Genomic DNA, 22349 nt, shown 5'->3' on the forward strand with positions numbered 1-22349 from the left:
CCACCATTAGACCACGGTTAACTGACTGGCTGGTCAAATCTAGACTTCAGTCTTTTGGCTCAGCTCTTTCTTCAGTGAAAAGGCCCGACTCAGCATCGGCACTAGCCGAGAAGCATGAACCCATGTGACTAAGTTGCAATTTGAACGTTTTTGGATTAATTTCGTAAACCATAAGAGTTAGCATGTAGCTAACTGTTTTTAAGTGAACGATACAATACGTGATTCAGAACTCATTCAACGCAACAATCGGATAAAGCTGCTTCCCAACAACGTTCAGCAGCCATGTTGGAAGCCATTCCTGATTTTTGATCTGTGAAAGAAAATACGGTTTCAGCCGTGATGTGAACGTAGCCGTCGACGTTTCTGTCTCAGCAGGGCAAACGCAGTGCAACACTCCCCAATCTCGATTTCCCAAAGAAAATGACTTTGAACGAAACAAAAGAGAAAAAACACAAACAACATACTCTTTACCCATATAAAAATAAATCAATTGCAAACATGGAAAGATACATCTTATATTTACAATAAACTTCTATATAAAATAGCTTTTATGTACATATAAACAACAGGAAACGATTGGACTGTACAATTATACACCTGACAGGTGAGAGGTACTGAAGTGTATGGCTTGGTTCGGGTCAATGCAAATATTTACACAACACAACTTTACATCTTTTACATGTGTGTCAACATCCCTGGAATGATGAGGTTCAGGCAGAGATCCAGGTCTCGCTGTCGGATAATAGGTCAGAGATGTTTATAGAGAAATGTTATACCGTCAGTAAAAAAAAAAAAAGTTTGATACAAAAGAACCACTTGAAACGGTTGTCTGTGCCGGAAAGGCCTGGACCTCCACCGTTTCTCGACCTCCGAGTGAGAATCCAGACACTATCAGTGTCGCACTCAGACAGTTCTCCTTGCAGTGAACGCGTCCTCCAGTGGAAACCCTCAGTAGTGTCCTTGTAGAGGCTCAGCACAAGATGGAGACCCCATCAGTAGTGACTAGCTGACCCGAGGTGGGGTCGTACGTTCCGGCCAGGTAGTACAGGTCGGGGTTCGTACTGTTCGGCTTCTGGTTGTGTGTAAGACGTTCGTACTCCTCCCTGCTCACCACCCGACACTTATGAGAAATGGTCTGGACATCGTTCTCGTCCTCGTGGCACGACTGGTAGAGGGCGTACTGTAGAGGGAAGAGTAGAAAATGTTAGCTTCATAGCTGAGTAGCTTCTCCCTAGATCTTTAAGATGAATTACCTTTCCATCTCGATGCCTTTTACCCAACTTGGTCTCTTCAGGGTGATAGAACCACTTCACCTTGACCACCATGCTGGAGGTCCAGGACTCCCAAAAGCTCTCAATCCGACCAACATAAGGCAAATTGGGTCGTCCAGCTGACAGGAACACTGCGCAGTCTCCGACCTTCACCATGTCCCGCCCTCGGACTATCGCCTTGTAGAAGAGCTTCCTGGCTTTGCCCTTCAGGCCTCGCCTCTGCAACAAGAATGTCTGTTATTAAGTCTGGTTTGGACCTCATACAGCATCAGGTGTAGATGATTCTTACCTGCGTTGGGTCACCAAGCCACCTCCACATCTGCCCCCCTGAAAGGAATGCAGAAACCTTGGGCCTTGGAATGGCAGGATGGTCCTCAGGGTGCAGTCTCGGTTTCTTCACCATGTCCTTGGGTGGTTTGGACGAGGAAATGCTGCATTCTTTCCTTTTCAAGGACTTGCTGTGGGAGACGTTCTCAGCTCCCTTCGTGTTAGAAGATGCCATGGATTTCGCTGCAAAGGGGTGCTGGTTCGGCCTTGAAGAAGTAGAGCCCTGAGTGGACTGTAGGAGCCCACGATGAGAGGTCATGCAACTCTGCATCATCACCCTGGAGCTCTCCTCGTCCTCTGAGCTGTAGGAGGAGTCGTTGTCTGAAGAACAGACACTGGAGCTGGAGAGAGATCCTGATGAGGAGGAACTAGAGGAGCCGGAAGAAGAGGAGGACATGGAAAGACGAGAGAGAAAATGGCCAGCAGTCCTTAACCCTCCTGAAGCTACGGCCATAGCAGTCCGTCTCTCCTCTTCCTCCTCTTCCTCGTCGTCCAGGTCTGAGTAGGAGCTGTGACATTCTCGATGAGCACTGAAGCCCAGGTCTCCATATTGCATCGATGGCTTTTTGGGAGCGACGTTTCCTTTCATCAGTAGTTCCACCTTGGAGGCACCGCCTTTTTTGTTGTCTTTGACCAGCAGGACTGGATGGGAGTACGCCTGGGTCCTGGGCATCCCTGTCAGACTGGTCGTCGCACCTCGCAACAGAAGAGCTTTGCTGTTCTTCGTCTTTGGAGACATGACTCCTTCGTGATCTAACTTGACCAGGAATTGGTGTCCAGACTTTCTCCCCTTTGGTGTTGCCGCCTCCTCTTGCCGGCACTTCTGCCCGTAAAGTCCACCTCGGGCGCCCAGTGGCAGCCCTGTGGACTGAGAGCAGAAGGAGGAGTAGCCGTTTGCGATGCTGCTGAAGGAGTCCACTTCAAAGGAGCTGCTGCTGAAGAGCCCCTTTGCCGGGGTGGAGGCAGGTGCCTGGGTCTGAGGCAGGGAAAACAGGCTACTCTGTTTTGGTCGTGCAGACTTCTTGGTCGCACCATTGAGTTGGAAGAGATTGTAGGGCGTCCTCTTTCTGTTACCCGTCATCAAAGGCCAACCCGAAAACAGCGATGAGTTTTTACTATTAGCCTGCGCGTTCTTCTGATTTTGTTTTTTCCCAGAGCCCTTTGGTCTACCTGTACGTGAGACAGGGCCTCCACGTTAGCGAAAAGAAAGATGGAAAAGGGTCAGTTTCAGAGACAAGTCTTACCTGGTCTTCTTTTGTGCTGCACTTGTTCACTAGTTTCAGTGCTCAAGGTCTTAATTCTGTCGCTTAGTTTGTCAGGAATGCGTTCCAGACTGGAGCCTTTCTGAGCAGCTGCCGTCGGTGGAGTCGGCGATGACGTGCCACCTGAATCGCACAAGTTGAGGACTAAAGTCAGTTCCTAACTTCCCATGAAAGGATTGACGATGAAACACCTACATTGAATCTGGTATCCTGGTGGTAAGAGGCGGATATTTGGGAGAGAAATCTTCCCTCGGTCGCCGTCATCGAACTCCACCATCACCCCGCCTTGTTTGCTTTCCTCGGCAGCGCCACCTTAACATGCGCACACATGCCCATGTTAAAGCAAGGGCACCAAATGTTTGACTAAAAATAACCCAAAGCAGCAGATGTCTCACCTCCTCGGACGTAGCCAGGGTACAAGCAGCGTGAACGCTCGCTCCAGTAAGCGCACACCCGGGTCCCCTCCCGAAGCAAAGCCTCTGAATCTGGACGAACATCCAAGACCTGAAAGTCACACCACACCGTAATTAAGATTCATTACCGGACACACAAAAGCGCACACATTGTGAGAGCCATTGAGCATTGTACATGGGCAACCACAGTGCCACGTTTCCAAGCGGCACTTATCTCATGCCAACGTGCCAGTCAGGGCTGAAAAGAGCGGAAGCCATGATGCAGTAAATCCTGACTTGCTGACTAATACCAAGAAGGGCCTGAATAGGGAGTCTGTGAGTGCAGGTTGCCAGATCCTCCCCCCTCGACAATGCAGGCAGACCTAGCATCCGCCGCTCACTGGGGGCCCTTTCAAATGCTTTAATTCACTGTTGCCATGGCAAGGGTCCCTTTGATGGAGGTGTGGATGTGGCAGTGAGCATGTGCGTGGATGAAGCTTGGGCAGCCTGATGTCCCAACTTCAAATCTTTACTGCCTTTTAGCAGCTTTTGTTTACAAACATTTCACTCTTGAGAACCAAACCTGCCGAGCTCCCTGCTTATCGGACAAGACCTTTCCAAGCAAGAGTGAAAAGTTAAACGGCGAATAATCCAGCGGCTAGAGAACCAAAATAAAGACGATAAATGATCATTCTTCTTGCACTTCTGGTAAAAAAAAAATTCTTTTCATCTCTCGCAGAGATGATTAACCGCTTTGTTCTGACACGCTCTTGTGTTTGGCAGCAGTCAGGATGCTCCTCACAGCTGGAGTTTTGGGGTGACCCAGTTATTTGGTTAGATTGATGCCCTTTAACCAAATGAGACAGCAGACTTTCTTCAGCAGTCACCGATGAAATCCTATTTTTGTTCAGGAAGTGAAACCTGCATCAGCAGGAGGGAAGCTAGCCTTTCCTATAGGGGCAGGATTAGACACAGGGGGGGCTGTTGCTGTGCTCAGAACCAGTATCGACCCATTTACAGTCGACGCCATCAAAAAATATGAGCGTGCATTTTAGCGGGAAGGAAGTGGCTCCATCTTCAGTTTGCAAAACTCAAGTCAAACCACGGACTTGGCAGAACACTCAGCGGTTGTATGGGTCATTTCTTCACCTGTCAGTGCGAGTTTTGCGGATTAAGGCGTCATCTTTTTGAGCCCTCCATAATAGCTTGACAAACAACTGCACTCTGCCACACTTCCACTGCCATAATCGGGAACACCGACTCATGTGTCACCTCTGTTTACAAACTGTGAGCTGTTTACTCCAAGTGAGAGTAAATTTTATGACATAAAATAAGCCAATGCTAACTGGCTAACCACATAGCCCCTTGCTTTATTTGTCAAAACCCCATCCATTATGGAAATAATTCACAGTGGGTTCAAATCACGAGAAAAAAATCTTTGAAACGATTAAATAAAACGATCGTTTCTGAAAAGAAAACGGTGGCTGCAGACTGAATAGATCAAAGGACGCAAAGGGCCCTCCAACCAGACGTTGCGTGTTCCTCATACATGTAATCCTCGACTCCCTTCGTGTTGAAATTCATCTGAGCAGAAGCGATAAGTAAAGTGCTGCTTGTCTCTATTTACACAGTGGAATGATTTTTTTTAACCGACATTGTTTGAGTGCAGTTCAGTGAACTCACAGCTTCCTGCAGCAGTTGCTCCAATGAATAGATTTTCGGGCGGTTTCCTCGTTCTCCATCGATACTGATGCTGAAGCTTTAAAGAAAGCGGAGAAAGAAGAGGATATTTTCGGTTGCTACAGGAATAGAACGTTACGCAAGAGAAACAGCGGTTGGTTTCCATTGAAGCACTTCAAGACATGGCCATGGCGCTTACATGTCAGGGACGTCCAGTGTGTGGACCCTGGCCGCGTACATGAGCTCGTCCTCTTTAGAGATCAGCACCTTCAGTCCGTCCATGATGAGCTCTTTGGTCAGGACACAGTTCGGAGCTGCAGGAGGAGATCAGTTACTGCTTTGGTTTGTGAAAGGTTATACGCACCAGATACTGACCTTCTGGTCCTTTGTTGCAGGAACTGCTGTTGTCCTCTTCCTCGTCCGAGAAGCTGCTGCCGTCCATCCGAAACCCCTCGTCTGCTGCAAAGCTCTCAAGCAGGCGACTCACCGCTCGTCCCTTTGGCTACAAGATGTTGGAATAATCGGTTAAAACTTGAGATATTGGGACGGAAAGGAATCACAAAAGAGGGCGACAGGTGACAAAAAATGGTGGAATGCTCAGTGTAGGGTACAAATCTGATCCGCACCTAAGGGTCTAGTTGAGTCTTGTCCCGGACAGAACAAGAGATTTAGCGATGAATGAATGCAGGGGACTCAATTTTGAGGTGTAGAAAGGGCTCAGCTAAAGGCTACAGAATCCAAACTGAGTCGAAATGAAATGTGAATGATAAAATCAATAATGAAATGAGATATGAACAACTGCTCTGGAGCCACTGAAGCCTGGGCTCCATAGATAAACCCGAACATATTAAGATTTATACTTGTATTTTTCCACCAGCTAACACTCCCTAACACTTCAACGGACCTTGTTTATTGCGCCCCTCAACATTGTGCTCTTGCGGGTGGCCCTCTTCAGCCTCTCACTGGTGGTTGGAAATGTTGCCAGGCCCATGTTCCTCCTGAAACGGTTGCCTCTGCTGCTGAAGCTTCCCCAGCGAGGCTCCTTGGGCCTCTGTGAACTGGCTCTACCGATCCCGTCCTGCGTGTGGTCACGCTTGGTGCTGGACATTCCCGGCCTGGACGGGGGCTTCTTCCTCACCTTGACATCCCCCTCCACTCCAGACAGACTCTGGGAGCCTGCAGGGATCATTTGGAGACGATCAGAACAAACCAGAAGCTTGGATCAAAAGCCAGTCTCACCGTAAAGTTCCTGCCGCTGTCGCTTGTTCCTGGCTTTCTGGTTGGCCTCCAGCTTCACAACCGACGACGGACTGGGGCCTTGGGTCAGCGAGGACGGCACGTCTCTGGGGGCTTGGGCTCGGAAATCCTGACCGTCGTCCGTATCGTAGCTGTCGTCTTCTTGAGAGGGGAGAAGAAAGAAGGTCTCAAAACTTCTGCAGCCGATCCATCTTTTTAAGTCATTAGCAGCCGTGAAGCGCCTTAACTCCCCTCCATCATCTCCCAGACACTTCATTAGTGTGGAAGTAAATAGTTTAACTCCTCATCCCAGTGATGTATTGGCTGCTTCGCCTTGATGCTATTTCCTGGTTTGAACCCACATGCATGTGTTCGTCACGTTGCTCTCAAGCCGCTCTTTGACCCGGTCTGGCTGTGCCGGGGACTGTCAGCTCCCATCAGAGCCAAGTGTCCACACATGGAGTTCTCAGTTGTCCTTGCACACCTTTACATTTCATCTTGCTTTTCAAACACAACACTTTGTCACGTTGTCTTTTCAGTGACAGCAAAACAACGACCAGATTTTTCCACTGAAACCTGCATGTTGAAATGATCTGCAGCTCAAGTAAAAGAAGAGCCAGGACTGTCTCACCTTGATCTGAGGAGTCCGTGTCGGTGTCTCCCACCTCCATCGCCCCCGACCTGTGACCTCGCATGACCTTTGCTCTGGGCTTGCCAGCACCAGAAGAATCTCGCGAGGGGGTGATGCTTTCCTTCTTACGTGCGGGGAGCGTCTGTCCGGTCCAGGTCTCGTGAGGCCCACTGTCCACACTGGCTGCTGAGAAGGTTCAACACCGTTACCAAAAAAAAAAAGCCCTCACGTCTTCTCAGCCGGTGTCTCTACCTGTGTCGCTTTGTCCGCTGGACTCACGCCGGCTCTCCACTTTGACAGATCGCTGAGTTTTGTGTCCATTCTTTGGGGTTGAGGGCGAAGCCTCCTTGTCTCTGCTGTCCTTTTTACTCAGGTTTTTCTGTTTGAGCTGCACCTCGCTGCTCAGTTTGGAGCTGAGCTCAGAGTGAAGACCACTTTTCCTGCAGCCCTTGATCTGGAAATCATAACAGGACTGAGATCAACGCCAAATCCGAATGCAATATTTTTTTACATCCTCCATGCATGTTGTTTAAATGCAATATTTCATTTGGTCCAAACACACTTGAGGTAACATATTTAAAAATTCATGGCTTATAAATATGATTTCAATGACACATACTAATAGAAAATAATGTAACAGCAAAAGCTTTATCCTTTATTTTTTAAATTACCTCTGAAAGCATGTGTTTAAACTTGAAAAATGTAAATAAATTAATATTAAAAATTTTTTGCGTCACAGCTATGTTCTATGAAATTTGAAATGGTAACGGCAGCACAGAAAATAAGCAAAAAACCGAATGTAAACTAACTCATGTAAATGTCACAGAAAAAGGAGCTAAAGGAGAGAGAGAGCTTTCGAGTTTGTTTCAGGCGCAGAAAATACTTCAACAAAAATATACAATTCTTGTAAGTTTTAGTCTGATTTCTGTATAACTCCTTCAAAACTGCATCACCGTCCAGTATTGGCAAAAAATTAAAATTATTTTTGAACCTTTGCACGTCGCTGTGAGCTGATTTACAGCAAATGGTTCCGTGCGAAACACAAATGTTTGGGTCAAGACAAATCTGACAATTCATATATATATATATATATGATGTAAAAACAATATGATATTTTTAGATTGCTTTATAATTTTTTTCCAAAAGACTCTCGTGACCGGTAACACTGAAGAATATGAAGCAAATATTAATTTTAGAGCCTTGTAACTTCATTACTGAGGCAATAACTGTGACTATGTACATCCTAAAATGTTCTAAAAAAAAAAGCTGATGGCACCTCCAGCTTGCAGCCAACTGACCTGTGAGCAGCTGAGACGCTCCAAACTCCGACTGGACAGCTTCTTCTTCCGCCTCTGGTTTTCTCCAAGTTCATCAGAGGTCACGGAATGACCTGTCACCAGCGACCTGTCGACAGAGAATGATCAGAGACGTCCACCAAAGTTGCTTAGATGGACGGCTAATAAAAGGCGTGGAGAGAGTGTTGACGGCAAAACTGGAGGGAGCTCAACATTTTATCAGATGTGTGCAGCTGTTGGAATTCAAACGTTCGCCTTTGTTTTCTGTAAATATCACTGCGCTCCGGTTTACACTCTCCACCAGGCAGCAGCCTCGCCGCTACAAATTCCCTCGAATTTCCCTCTGGACATCTGCCCGGAGTCCGTGCGCCACAAGCCGCGCCGCTCTCAAACAAAAGATTAACTTCTTTGCCCTGTGTGTGAGCAAAGCCGGGGGACTACACTTCCAACAACAGGCTGCACCTCCGCATATCTGCATGGTGGACATGTGAAGCAAGAGCGTCCCCGAAAGTGACAGAGCCTGCGGTCCCGCTGCAGATCCCACCCCGGCCCGCCGTCTGCCGCTGACAAACCCAATTTGACGTGGTGCCTCCTCTTTGTGTGCGTGCGTGTTTGTGTGTTGAGGACTAATTAAACAGAATTGATTAGCGGGGACTGCAGCTCCTCCTTTGGTTCCCCGCTGCCTTTGCCCCGAAAATCAAAGCAGCAGCGTGAAGCCACAAAGGACCGCGGCGCTCGTTCCCGGAGAACAACATAAAAACAAATGACGCCAGCGCAGAGCTGATTGTTGCACGCAGAATGCGTCAGACAATTCAACTCTGTCTTTCTATAGTTTATATTGGTTTCCTGAGTTTAGCAAACATGTGGTGCTAGCATGCAGATAACGTACTGGAGGCTAATGCTAACTCGGCTAAACTTTTCCTCATAACACAGAAGAATAAGCGTGTGCAAAGTGTGTGTTTGAAGTAGCCAAAACATATAGATTCATAGTTCGTAAACACGCGGAAACACACCAATCGACTCAGAAAAAGGACAGATCATTTCCTTCCAGACTACATTTGGCGAACTTATCCCACAAACTTGTTTTTGAAAAAATGAACAGGAAACACTCCCAAAGCGTTGAGTTCCAAGTCACGCTATCAGATATTATCGTGCTGTTTTGCCCTTAAAGTTACGATAGAATCAGACCTTAAGTCAATCAAGTGCATTTCAAGGTCACAAGGGCCAAATAAAATGACTGGACTGGCCAGATTTGGCCCCGAAGCCTCAGATTTGACACATAATAGTCAAGCATTGATACACTTGAGTCAAGTGATCGGAACACAAGTCGGTTGGGAAAACTATTTTGCAGACACAAGCGTGTCAAAATTCCACACAGTACAGACAGGAATGGTGATTCACTTGTCAGTCCTGCCTTGGATGCAGGGTGCTGCAGGGGTCTGGCCCCATTACCCTTTGATTTGGAACGTCATTGTCACCAAGAATCAGCTCCGGCGCTATGATCCACACTGGCCGGGCAAGGGGGCAGGGGGACGAAGAGTGGAGGTGACGTGGAAGAGGGACAGATGGGAGTAGATTCTGTGGCATGTTGCCCAAATCACTGAGGGAGGAGACGCAGGGAGAGATTCCGCCGGCTGACGTACGCTGCTGCGGGCTACCCCGGGACAGACTTCAAAAACCGTCCTTCATTGTCCAACACTTTTCCTGAACAGGTTGTCTGACTGATAAGTGGAAGACCAGGCTGAACACGTCGCGACGGAGCGCTTGTGTCATCACATGGTTTGTCCAGTAGGGCTTGCTCAGACTCCATTGTTTACATCCAGCCACCAGCAGACAATGGGGAGCTTCAGACTCAAGCAAACATTCCTCACAACCTTTTGAGCGTCCTACACTTGAGAACTGAACCCACAGTTTATGGTTCTCTCATGAGGTCAGCGCGGAGCAACTCACTTCACAGCTGTGTTTCTAGTTTGTCCAACTTTCTTTCGCAAGAATACATTTCACTGCGCTTATTAAAGAAGGCTAGTTGGACTTCTATAATGTTAAATTCAGCTGGTATACATGAATTATTAACACTAATTATATTTTTTTATTTATATAATTAATTTTTGTTTAAAAATAATTACTTTTATTTGTGATATTATATTTGCTATCAAAAGTTTTAGGCCATTCCGACTATAAAAATAAAAATAAAAGTATTATTATTATTATTGTTATTATTATTATTAATAATAATAATAATAATAATAACTTCCCGTTGATAGTTGCTTTTATTATTTATTATTTATTATTTTATGATCCTATTTGAATATATATATATATATATATATATATATATATATATATATATATATATATATATATATATATATATTCAGATGTATAAACCAATACATTACTATAACTTTGGATCTTGTTTTGATCTGTTTCTTAATTAGTTTTTTTTTTTTTAAATATTAATGTCACAGACCATTTCATCTAACTATTTTCTCAAGCTCTCCTGGTGTGCCAGGATCAAAGGGTTGGAGGCAAACGTAGCTGAATGACCCCTTCTATCCCTAAACACTTTTAAAAGTAGATGAGAACCAGTTGGCGTGACTTGAGAGTCATCTACATGCTGGTCTTGACTGTGACTCTTCAGCGTTCTAAACATGACAGTTGGGGTCAAATAAATGGCAAACTTGTGAAGCAAACTTCAACCACATTAATATTCCCAGCAGAGAGTCGGGGGGAGTGGGGGGGGGGGACCTGCGCTGACCTCTACGGCCCGTAGTGGCAGCAGAGTGTCACATTCCTGCTGCTGGGGCAGATTACGGGAGAATTCACAGTCCTCTAATTACATCCTCCGCTTGTCATCCCCTATTCAGCAGGCGGCCCCCCGCCACACATAGTCCAGCTAAGCCCCGGGAGCACGACACTCATGCCACTGAGGTTTTACAACTAGATGGCTTGACACCTCCGAGTGCTTCTGTAGTGTCGTTGCTGTGTTGAGTAAACACAGACGTCGCAACCGTCTCCGAATTTGTCGGGATCTGGGCTTGGCTGGCCACAGTTGCCCAGTCTCTTCACTGCTGCGACAGAGGGCTGTCGTCTTTAAGAGAATTTTTTCAGTTACTGCGGCTGGAAATCCGTGGCCAAAATGTTGGGGATGAATGGCGCAGCCAAATCCAAGGGCAACAGCTGCACTTTAACAAGCAACTTTGTCAGTTTCCACTCGCCAATCGTCATCGAGAAATCTGACTGAAATGTGCAGGTGGACGCGGGAAAAAAATCCAAGCGATGATATCACAGTAACATTACAAGTACAAGAGGTTTGTGTATTATTTCATGATGGACTGGACTGGAAGGTGTGGCCTACTCATAGGAGGTGGTGCCTCGCCTCAAAACCAAAGTTGGGATTCTTACTTGACTTTTCTTTGGCCCTCCGATGACGACACCGGAGCGCTCAGGATGGGCTTCCTCTTCCTCGGTCGTCCTGGCCCGCGTCTCGCCGGGCTTCGAGGCGTTTCCTCCTTTCTGCACCGACGGAGGAAAAACAGCTTTGATACACAGGACGTGCAAATCATCGCTGAAATTCTGGTCACCAGGGTTCATCTTCAGTCATGAGCACTTTCAACATGGACTCACTGGTGATCGTGTTTCCTCTGTAGTTTGGCCAGCTCCCTCTGTTTCTCTTTGTAGCGGCGCTGTATGTCCGCCAGCTTCACCCGCATGGCCAGCTCAGGACCGTCCATTGTTTCAATGCCTCCTTTAGCGGGACACACCTGAAGCACACATCGCTATGAGGATACCTACTTTCCCATCTATAGCTGTTTGACGTCTCACCGGTTCATTGCGAGGCGTCCAGCTACACTTCCGACGTAAATTAAGGGTTTTGCGAGGCGGGTCTTGTTGGCCTGGACCTGCTCTGGTGTCGTCGAGTGAGCCGGTCTCGAGAGCCCGTGCCGTCGCAAGGGTGGCCAAACTCTGCAGGTCAAACATCAACTTGTCCTCCTCTGTGAGAGAGAAGCAGGAGGTTAAAATGGTATCCAAAACCGATTCACCTTGGATCCAGTCTGAACCTCTCCTGGAGGACTGAGCTCCTCGCCATAACGTGAGGACGGAACAGAGCCACTCGACAGTGACTCCGCCCACATGTCGCTTAATCTTTTAGTCACAACATACATACATAGAGCACAAACCTCTGCCAACAAAGTCCTTACTTATGGCTGAATTGGAATACGGTGGTGAGTGCCAAATCCTAACCGATAGAACGCCTAGTACCGTGTACACTTTAACCCCTGAATTGATGCCTAAAAACTGATCCAGATCTCCCGAAACTTTCATCCAAATCTCTCCTTCACAAGTTATTTTCAACAGGATAGTACATCATCCGCACGCACTTGGGCTTCCCAGGAACCTTGGAAACTTCCCTCCCTGGCAAACAAAAATTCTTGCTGCGTATTATGAATATTTCGCCCTTGAGAGCTGCTTTTGTTGATCGACAACAAACCCCGATGTTTTGGCGAACGGCGTAAGCTCATCTTCTCTTAAAAACTTGCGATGAAGTAAACTGAGGAGGCAACAAGTCCTCAGGCCAGCACCAAATCGGCGCTCGACAACGGTGACTGCGCAGAACAAGAGCCCTCAGAAGAAGAATGACAAAGTGTCACATCCTTACATGCATTCATACATAATAACCACCGCTCTTGTTTTGATTCCCGTGATTGTGTCGCTTCCTCGAGCTGTCAACGATTTGGCATCACAGCGCCAACATCACTGAATCAGTAATTTCTCTTCTTTTTTATTAGACGCCTCTTGTGGGAGCAGCGTTTGGGATGCTGCGGTAAACACAAAACATCCTAATGTCGGAATAAAGAGGCACGTGGTGCTTTGAAAACAAAAAAAAAAGGTTGTGTTTAAAGGCACTTTAAAACAATGGGGTCTAATTAGCGTGGCGATGCTCCGGGGTGCGCACAACATTTGTCATTACACACTAACTTTCTCTGTTTACAGGGAGATGATTATTTTTCGCTTGTCTATAGATGTGTTTGCGTTGAACGGGATGTTTCTTAAGGAAAGAGAAGGCTGGCTCCTCCTCCTCCCTCTAGAGGTCTTTGTATCATGAGAACAGCCATTTAGAAAACAAAAGCGCGTTTAGCGTGCCGCGCCGAGTCTGAAGCCGGCGCTTTCTCGGGGGAGATGTTAGAATCCACCTGAGGCTCATGAGACCAGCGGGAAGTTTCTAGGAGGAAGTCAGGAGCAGAGGAGGCCTGAAGGGAGGACGCGGTAGGGTCTCAGTAGACGCTAAGATAAAAGGTGGATGAGTCTGTTTTATGTGTGCTTTACACCACTGTTTGAAAGCTGTGTCTTAGAGGAAGCATCTGGACAAGAGCTATTTCGGATTTCATTCAAAATGTTTCACACAAATGTTCTGGAAGACTTCGGATATGTACGTGACACTACAAGCAGCAAATGTTCGGTGGTCGTGTTATGCTACATTTAAAAAAAATGTACATATTTATTTTTATTTGGTTTTATTGCTGTTTTTCTGTATTTAGTGTTTTAAATATACGGTGTATTGTATTGTCTTTTTTGGATATCTGGATGTCACATAAAAAGCGCTGTGGTCAGCACTTAATGCTGTGGAAAGGTGCAATAGAAATAAAAGTGACTATAATCTTTAGCACCTTAGGAAAATAAACAAATAAATAAATAGGACTGCGGCTGTAAAAATGTTAAAGGCTAGGTCCACGAAAGTGGCAATTTTCCAATTCATTTTAGAAAATATGAAGTGTTGTGAAGTACATGTTTTAGGAGCCAAATTTATGGCTGTTTTGTTGGTCTTGTATTTTATTTGTGTCGATACACCAGTTTCTCCACCTTTGGGTGTGGCTTGCAGTTTATTTACTGGTGAATGGTGGCAGGAGTTTTGATGAGTAACTGAGTGGGTGAGTGAGTGGAGACATTTTTTTCTGTTGACCGCTCTCTTCGTCACCTTTTCCCATCGTTTTATGTAAGTTTCAGTCATTATGAGCGCCGTCTAACTTCAATGAATGATGAATATTGCACAAGGAGTCTTCAGCATCTGAGCCACTTTGCGGTAGCAAGCAAGGTTGGCACTAAACATGCGCCACTGTCCCTGTAAACATAACACATTTAAGGCTTCTTTAACATTTGTCCTAGGATTTAACCACATTTTCATTAATTTCACTGTTAAATTTATGCCCCAAGATAATAAATGGTTTTTAAAAATAGAAGTATATTTTTCATTCATGCTCAGTTTGACATCCCACCCTGAAACACTTCGATATTTGCGCTGTTATGATCATGGCATATCTCAATTTTCTCTCCCCATAATAGACAGGGAAAACGTAAGTGAAGGATTTTTTTTTTTTTTATCAAACACTGAACATTTTTGGCAAGAAGAGATACGTGGTATGTTTGAAATGGATAAATCATTTCCATCATGGGATGGGAGAAATTTGAGGTGGGAAGACATTTTTTTTTTTGGATGATATGCATCTTGCTCTTTTTATTAAGTGGAACTGGCACTGGATCCATAGAACGACCCATAGAGTGTGAGGGAAAATGTTGTTTTCAAATTTAGTCCTCATCTTAATTCCATCGTTTTGGAAACCGACTCAAGAGCGAGCAGTGGAGGCGTAAGAGGGAGGGGAGAGAGATGGCTCCATACATGTGTGCTCAGTGGTGACGTTCTACCTAACACCTCACCTTTCGTCTCCCCAACATGGTGCTTCAGCTGCTGTATCTCCAAATCTGCCAGCTCGCTCAGAAGCTCCATGCCCTGGTGGGGGTTGGGCGGCGACGGCACCACTGACGGGGCACTGAGAGGAAACAAGGGGAACGGAGGCACATCTGTGCAGAAAGCCGCAGCTATCAGCAGCTCCAGGCTCCAGTAGCAGGGCACCAGAGGTTTTTTGTCGGGCACGCTCGCCTGACTTGGAGTGAGGACAGGGGCCGGGGAAAGGTGCGACGAATCCGCCGAGGCGTCATCAGGGGTCATCTTGTTTCCGTGTGGCTCTGTGGTGTTTTTTTCCTCCTGCGGAGATGAGGGCCGTGTCCCCGGGGCCGGCAGGGAAGCGGGGTCAAGCTGGATGACAGTGGCTAACACTGGTTCCTGCTCGCCTGGCGCTGTGACCTTTTGGGCGAGCTCCACCTGGCTCTTTTCACCCGCCGCCTCATGGTCCTCTTCCAGGGTGATGACAGAATCTGGCCTTTGAGGTGCATCTGTTGAAAGGGACACCGGGCAGGAAGCGGCCTCACAGACTGGGCTGTCAGCAGGGGGGCACACCAACACCTCCTCTTCAGCGGCTCCCTGCTCCACTGCCTCCTTCTCCACATAGCCGCTCACTTCCTCTTTCTGCTCTAAAACCCCAGCATCAATACCCTTTTCTGCTCTCTGCTCCACATCCTTGGGTGAAAGTGTCTCCTGGAGAGGCCTGACCACGGCTTGGCAGTCCAGCTCCTCCTGCAGGCTCGGGAGAGTCTGGGGAGCACGCTCAGCTGGTTCCACTTGGACCGCTTCCAGGTCAGCCGGCTCTGCCAGCTGAACATCCTGTGGGGAGGGTCCACTCCGGTAGCCAATCGGAATCGTCGGATAAGTGTATTCTGGAGGCAAATCTGGGGAGGGAAAGAAGAGGAAATCCTGACGCAGATTTCTGATCAGCTTGCTCTTTCTAATCGCACACCAATGTATTCAATGTCAGGGTCATTCACAGCCTTGTTACCTTGAAGTTCACCAGGGATCAAAAACAGGAAGCAGAAGGACACTTCTGAAGCGAGACAGACCACGTGTGTGGAAATGTGGTTTGAAGTGCTCCTTCATTTTTATGAAAAGAGTTGACTCTCCTCCTCTGGCAGGAGGCGACTGTTAGCCCGTCAGTAATGATGATGAAGAGACTGCAGGGTCGGTGGGCAGATAGGGGCGGAGGGGTGCGCTCCAATTGAGGTGTCTCTCTGTGATTACCGAGGTAACAGTTGTGGAAAGCCCCCGCTCAGCCAGCAGCCAGTTTCTGCAGCTTTGATCTGCTCAGTTAATCAGGGGGCTTCAGCCAACAGAGCCACCCACCCGAATTAGCAGCCCACCAGCAGGAGCAGCGTTACTGACAGGTTCTGTGAGAGTTCGCTTCGTAATAAAGGACGTTTCTAGTCTTATTTTTCACTGACATCTAGTTCAGCAGGCCGACAGTGAGTTGCCCTACTGTGTCTAAAACGTAATTTCTCAATCCCCATGAAAGAGCTTGAAGCTGAGACGTACTTCTACAGTGTTTTGCTTACCAGGCTCCAGGGATTCTGGGTAGTCCTGCGGGGGCTGACCCTCCCCCCTCTTGTCCTGGGACTCCACCACTTTAGGTATCTGAGACGTGGCAGGACTCATGGCAGGGGAGCGAGGAGCGGTGACCGCAGGGCTGGGAACCGGACAAGGAGTCGAGGGAGTGCTCTTTGGAAGCGGTCGCATGGAGGGGGACTGGCAGCAGGGGGACAGATGCGGAGGACAGGCTGCGGAAGGGGAGGAGTTCCTCTGGGTTTGGTTGTAAGAAAAGGGCTTGGCAGGTTTGGACGTCCTGGGTTCTGGAACGAGTTCCTGTAGGCCCACGGAGGACTCTGCTGACCTCTTCTGCATCTGTGATGAAGAAAACTTGCTGAAGACTGTGTGTGAACGTTGGGAAGTTGAGATGTTCACCTGTGTGTTGTGAGCAGCTTGATGCTGCATGTCAACAGCAGCTCTGTGCTGCTGCTGCGGCTGCTGCTGCGGCTGCTGCTGCTGCTGCTGATGCTGGGCTTGAGACGGTTGTTGTGTCTGGTGGGTTTGATGCTGATGCTGAAGCTGCTGATGCTGCTGGAGAGCGTACAGCTCCTGTTGCCGTAGAAACTGTGACCGTGAGTACACAGCGGGATGCTGCATGTGAGAAGGTGGGCCTCGGGCGCCGTACACAGGGGGCCACAGTCCCTGCTGTTCCATCACATCTAATGAAGGAAAGGACAGAGAGTGTGATGGATGAGGCTTCCTCCCAACAAAACAAACACTTTTCTTTGGACATGGGCGCCACAACACAACAAAACATTCCACTTTCTTCCCTCAATTTAAACACAAAACTTGTCTCCATGGATAGAAAATGAATTCCATCCCTATGGAGTGTTCCCAGCTGACTCCCACCCACCCCCTTAAACTATGCACTGTGAAAGAACAGTGGGTGGACGACACATTAATAGAGAGGGGCATGCTATAAATGTCTTCCTGTTTGTTGGGAACTGTTTCCGCTACAGAGGAGGAGTTAGGTCATTTCAGTGGCTAAGGGTCACAGCTGGATCAGGGACTTTCATGGGGGCAGACAGAATAGCATGAGAGAGCCATTAGAGAGTTATGGATACCTAAGTGGTGGGTGGCAGGATGGGGCGAGGGCTCAGTGGGCAGGACCACCAACTGTGCAGACGGATCTTGCGGCAAAGGCAGGACTGGCTGCAGAGGGCCCGGCATGCCCGCTGAAAACCCCGGGGGGAGATTCTGGTGAAGCGCCGTGTGGCCTATACCTGCTCAGCACCAGAAGAACCAATGAAACGGCTTGCTGCTACATGCTCCAAAAAGTACAACTCCAATCTCTCACCGTACGAATGCCCCGTCATCCACAGCGACGGGCTTCCGTTCCGAGGCATCCAATGGTGATGAGTGGAATGTGCAGCTGGATCGCCTAACTGGCCGGACTGGAGCGACGTCCCACCCGGGACCATGAGGTGAGAAGTGAGCTCTCCGTGACAACTGTTAGACGGATGGATCCGGGCAAACTCCACCCTTTCTTTATTATCCCTGTAACAGACCAGACATTCAATAAAAACATGCGATGGTAAAGAACAAAGCTTTCACTTTCACCGAGTCAGCAGTTTGCACCTGATGTATGCGTCTCGCTCTCTGTCCAAACAAGTGAGGCCCATCTGTTCTCCGCTCATCATCTTCCTCTCTTCGTCCATGACAGGATCTGACGGATACATGGTGTGCTGTTGTCCTGTGAGACACACAGTAACTAACTGTTAAACATCTTGTCAGCAAGAGAAACGTGTCTTCTCCTCTCTCACTAACTTGAATGTATAATTGAACACTTGAACAAAACCTTAGTTTTGGTTCACAGCCTAAAAAGAGAGTGAAGAGGGGAAAATGGCTTAAAGCGATACCATAGTTGTTCTCATCAACAGCAATACGAAATGTAGTAGTAATATTTCCTGTTTTTCCATGGACATTTTAGCAGTGTTGTATTCACAACAAAAAGTGTCTTCTAGCCTACAGGGCCTTCTGTGATGGGAAAGGAAGTTTTTCTCACTCCTAAAAAAAAAACACCCACAACACTCTCTCATGGTGATGTAATTGGCGCAGGAATACATTCTTCATGAAGACTTAATCCCAGGACCTGCACTTGTCTTTTTAATGGCCTCCTCCCTCCCACTCAACAGTTCAGCGCTAAAAAGGCTGTGTGATCCCTAATATCACACTGCACTGAACAGCGGCAGAGTGGTGATGCAATGCAGTTACCTTTGACAGAGGGGTGCACCCTGCCGTGCCGATTTGTTGGGTGATTCTCTGATGAACGACAGGAAGGTTCCCTTTGTCTTGCAACAGCTACTGCTATTCCCACCGGCGGCTGCCGCACCTCACTCTCCCCGTGACCTGCTTCTCCGATATCCCGGCTTCGCCCACCATAGTCAGGACGCTCACTGTCAATGGGTTGTCCCTTTCTGGACGGCAGGGGCTGCTTGTTGCTCTGCAGTGCACAGCTTCCCCCAGCGGCTCCTGACTTGAGGCTCCCTAATCCACCAAATGGGGTTTTCTGGGAAAGCAGCAGTGGCTGCTGCTGGTTGCTGTACTTGAGTAAGCCTTTCATCGCGCTGCCATCCCCCTGAATCGGTGTCTGTGTATCGGGTTGTTGCTGCTGATTGTGGGGGAGTGAAGGTGTGGACTGGGTGGGAGGCAGATTCATCCCTTGTTGCTGCTGCTGGGTTTGTTGTCCAGTGGTGACTCCTAATTCCATATATGACTTCCTCTGATCTTCCTCTACATGGGTAATATGATGGTGAGGCCTCATGGTCCAGGGAGGAACAGGGGGCTGCTGGTGGTGGTGCCCACTGTTGTTTAAATAATACGTCGACATGTCCATCTTTCGTTTAATTTCCTGACTGCCGCCCTGGTTCATCTCCACGGGCGAAGGGGTGTCGGGTCCAGATCGTCCGTGCTGTTGGTGCCGTATCCTGGCAACCTTTTGGCCATCTCTCTGTAAGGAACAGCTACCTCCAGGACCAATTGTGGCTCCATTGTGTTGACCTATGTTCTTGCTTCCATGTGGGGAGGAGTTGGGAGCTTGTGCTTGGTGGGAGCAGTCTTTGTAAGGGGAAGTATTCACCGAATGTGGAACTGAGTGTCCTGTCTTCGGCCCTTGAGGCATGGAGGACCTGTAAACGTCCATATCCACGCCACTGTTGACACACTCTGCACTCCGAGACCGGACAGCGTGTTGCTGCTGGTGTGGCGGCTGCTGCTGTGGATTTGGAGGGAGGTGTGAAGCCTGAATGTGATGCTGGTGGGCTTGCATCCAGTCTGTCGTCTTTTCAGCCTTCCTGTATGCATGTTGCTGCTGCTGCTGCTGCTGTTGTTGTTTTCTCTGCCAGTTGCTGTGGTGCCCACCACCGCCAGTCTTCTCCAACACTTTGTCTTTGACGTTACCACCGCCTCCACCACCCACCCCCTGGCAGTCAGGGTTACCCAGCTGGAATGTCCCACTAGATTTTTCCCCCAGGTCTGCTACTGACGGTACAAATGTAGGCCCTTTTGGATCTCGACCGACATTAGTTGGCCCTCTGTCATGTGACACCGGGTCAGCTAGTGGGGCTGATGGGGGTGCACAGAAGAAGTCTGGGTGATGGTGTGTATGGTGGGAATGATGTGGGTGGTGTGGATGTCTAGGGTGCAGTTGGAGGCAGTGGAAGCCCCCGGGGTGAGGATGTGCATGGGGGTGAGCGTGAGAATGTGGATGGGGGTGCGCTCCTCCAGCTGCTGACCCCATCTGTAAAGGTGGAGGCACAGAGTAGGGCAGAGAGTGGTGAACAGAAGCCTGGTTTCTTTCCAGACAGTCTGAAGTTTGTTCACTGATTCTCATCTCACCACTTACTCCCTCTTTGGTGCAGCGATTATTACCATTGGACCCCATGTGTCTCCCTTGACTGCTTCCCACACCTCCCATGGGCCCAAGGGGTGTTCCTTCCCTTCCACAGCTAGACATTGGAGGTTTAGCTCCAGCCCCAGCTCCTGTATCACCGTTTTGCATCTTGCCGTTGTGCAAGCAGGCGCTGAGCGGCTTCCCCATACTCTGAGAGTGTTCTTTACTATACTCCATAGCCAGGGCAGCTTTGTGCCTCTCCAGGGTCTGGCTGTTCACCTCCTCCAAGGGCAGTGGGTGCTGTGGGTAGTGTGGGTGCTGTTGATGAGAGTGGGAATGGTGGAGATGATGTGTGGGCTGTGGAGGCTGGTGGCCGTGGTGATGTTGGTGCTGCCTCTCCTTTGCCTCCTGTTTGCTACTTGTCCTCTCCTTGTCCTTGACAGGTACGCCTCCCCTGTCTACCGCTGCCTCTTTAAGACTCTTGTGTAGACCCGCCCCTGCTGCCTGGTCTCTGTCTCGGCTGCAAGACCCCTGTGAGAGACCAGAGCCTGCGCGGGGCATTGAAGGCAGACTGTGATTGGCCGGAATGAGAGGCTGGGAAGGGAGACCTCGGATATAGAAGTTTTCTATAAAGGAGGGCAGGAAGATTAGTTAGACAAGCAAAGAAGGAACGCTGACTCGCACATGGACAAATGTCCTACCTTTTTGAGTGTCATAGAAACGGTGTTGGCCATAGAGAACTCCACTGTTGGCATGGTGATCCAGGTGACCCATTGGAAGGAAGGTGTGCGCCAGACTCCCTGAGAATCGAGGATACCCCGCAGCAGCTGGGAGAGAAGAGGAACAGTAGATGCTATTTGAAGGGAAGAAAATGGCAGCTGTAGGAAAACCATGCTGGGAGAGGACACAAGCTAGTTGCCTTGAGCTAGAATCAAACATGCAGCCTAGTTACCCCAGATTTTTTAATGCTCTTTGTCATGTGTCAAGCTGAAGACCAAAGGGGCAGATCTGGCTGTTCAAGTCATATCACGTTTCCAAACCTAAATGTGTAGTAATAATTTTATAATATATTACGATAAATGGATGCACACGGATTGGAACTGAATGAAAAATGTTGTTTCATGAGAATGTTGGCCGGTCAGATGTGCAGATGTTGACTTGACACAACGGTAACTATGCTAAATTAAACACAAAAATGCTTATTTTATTTGGCCTCAAGTCAGGTTCATTCCAATATTTGGCCGGTTCACTGGTGAAATTTAAGCCACTGCTCAATATAGATCAAGTAAGTGGTGCACTGGGCGGCAATCCTTCCACATCTTGATCTCCTTAGTGATGCCGTAGCTCCCAGAATTGAACGAAAATTAGGACTAAAACACGTTCTGAACTCGGTGAGTAAAACTTCAAACACCATTTATCTCATGTGATTAATGCGATTAAACAGCCCGAACTAAACGGTGAGCAAATCCTGACGTGGACTGGATGGTAATAAAAACAGCCATTAAAGCATTAAAAATGACATTTTAAGAAAATTGGAACCGTCCAGCTAAAAATTGTGTTAATAAATCACATGAATTAATACCACTTTCTGACGTCTGCTGAAGTAGACCAATGTCAGCCCAATTGTCTGTTCACCCTTCAGGCTACATGCTAGACAACCCACCTCCACCAAAGTTTCTCCCGCGACCAATAACCAGCGATTGATGTCAGCACATTCTGATGCAAGGCGGAGTTTACATCAGCGTGTTTGCTACCTAATTTATACAGTGCAGTAGAACCAAATGAGGCAGGACAGTGTGTCAGGTGATTTCTGTAGCTGCAGCCCAGTCAACAACACAATCAGCAAAAAAACACAGAAAAGAAAACCTGAAATGCTAGCTTGTTCCGCAGCATTATTACCTGCCTTCTGTCCGTCAACGTGAAAAGAGCACGTCCGCGACCTGAGCCGCCTTTTCCTGTCTCTCCACCTCCCTGACCCTCAGCTCACTAACAAACACACGGGGGAGGGCGGAGAGACGGGAGAACATGGCTGCGCACGCAGTATGAAAGACGGTGGGTATTTGTGGCGGCTGACGCGAGACCTGATCCTGGAAATCCGCTGTGTGTGTGTAA

The 22349-nt window shown here is 48.2% G+C and overlaps 1 protein-coding gene across 5 annotated transcripts in view; it reads right to left on the minus strand.

The window, feature by feature from the left end:
• LOC128751672 (BAH and coiled-coil domain-containing protein 1) overlaps positions 1–22349 on the minus strand; it is a 63127-nt gene that overhangs the window by 1056 nt on the left and 39722 nt on the right. For 2 of the 5 annotated variants that reach the window (XM_053852884.1, XM_053852879.1), the window contains 25 exons: positions 20939–21064; positions 18620–20863; positions 17984–18098; positions 17703–17902; positions 17470–17628; positions 16781–17064; positions 16375–16720; positions 14809–15717; positions 11920–12089; positions 11722–11858; positions 11500–11610; positions 8098–8203; positions 7052–7253; positions 6800–6985; positions 6172–6330; positions 5837–6108; positions 5308–5434; positions 5132–5246; positions 4936–5011; positions 3256–3364; positions 3056–3172; positions 2843–2983; positions 1561–2768; positions 1254–1490; positions 1–1180 (listed from right to left, as the gene is read on the minus strand). The exon at positions 1–1180 is cut by the window's left edge and continues 1056 nt beyond it. In XM_053852884.1, coding sequence (XP_053708859.1) covers positions 971–1180; positions 1254–1490; positions 1561–2768; positions 2843–2983; positions 3056–3172; positions 3256–3364; positions 4936–5011; positions 5132–5246; positions 5308–5434; positions 5837–6108; positions 6172–6330; positions 6800–6985; positions 7052–7253; positions 8098–8203; positions 11500–11610; positions 11722–11858; positions 11920–12089; positions 14809–15717; positions 16375–16720; positions 16781–17064; positions 17470–17628; positions 17703–17902; positions 17984–18098; positions 18620–20863; positions 20939–21064 — 8066 coding nt within the window. In that variant the 3' untranslated portion in view covers positions 1–970. The remainder of the gene's footprint in view (positions 1181–1253; positions 1491–1560; positions 2769–2842; positions 2984–3055; positions 3173–3255; positions 3365–4935; positions 5012–5131; positions 5247–5307; positions 5435–5836; positions 6109–6171; positions 6331–6799; positions 6986–7051; positions 7254–8097; positions 8204–11499; positions 11611–11721; positions 11859–11919; positions 12090–14808; positions 15718–16374; positions 16721–16780; positions 17065–17469; positions 17629–17702; positions 17903–17983; positions 18099–18619; positions 20864–20938; positions 21065–22349) is intronic. The other 3 variants (XM_053852882.1, XM_053852881.1, XM_053852883.1) reach the window with 3 other exon arrangements.

This window comes from Synchiropus splendidus, chromosome 19 (assembly GCF_027744825.2).
Source record: "Synchiropus splendidus isolate RoL2022-P1 chromosome 19, RoL_Sspl_1.0, whole genome shotgun sequence".
Taxonomy (NCBI): domain Eukaryota; kingdom Metazoa; phylum Chordata; class Actinopteri; order Syngnathiformes; family Callionymidae; genus Synchiropus; species Synchiropus splendidus.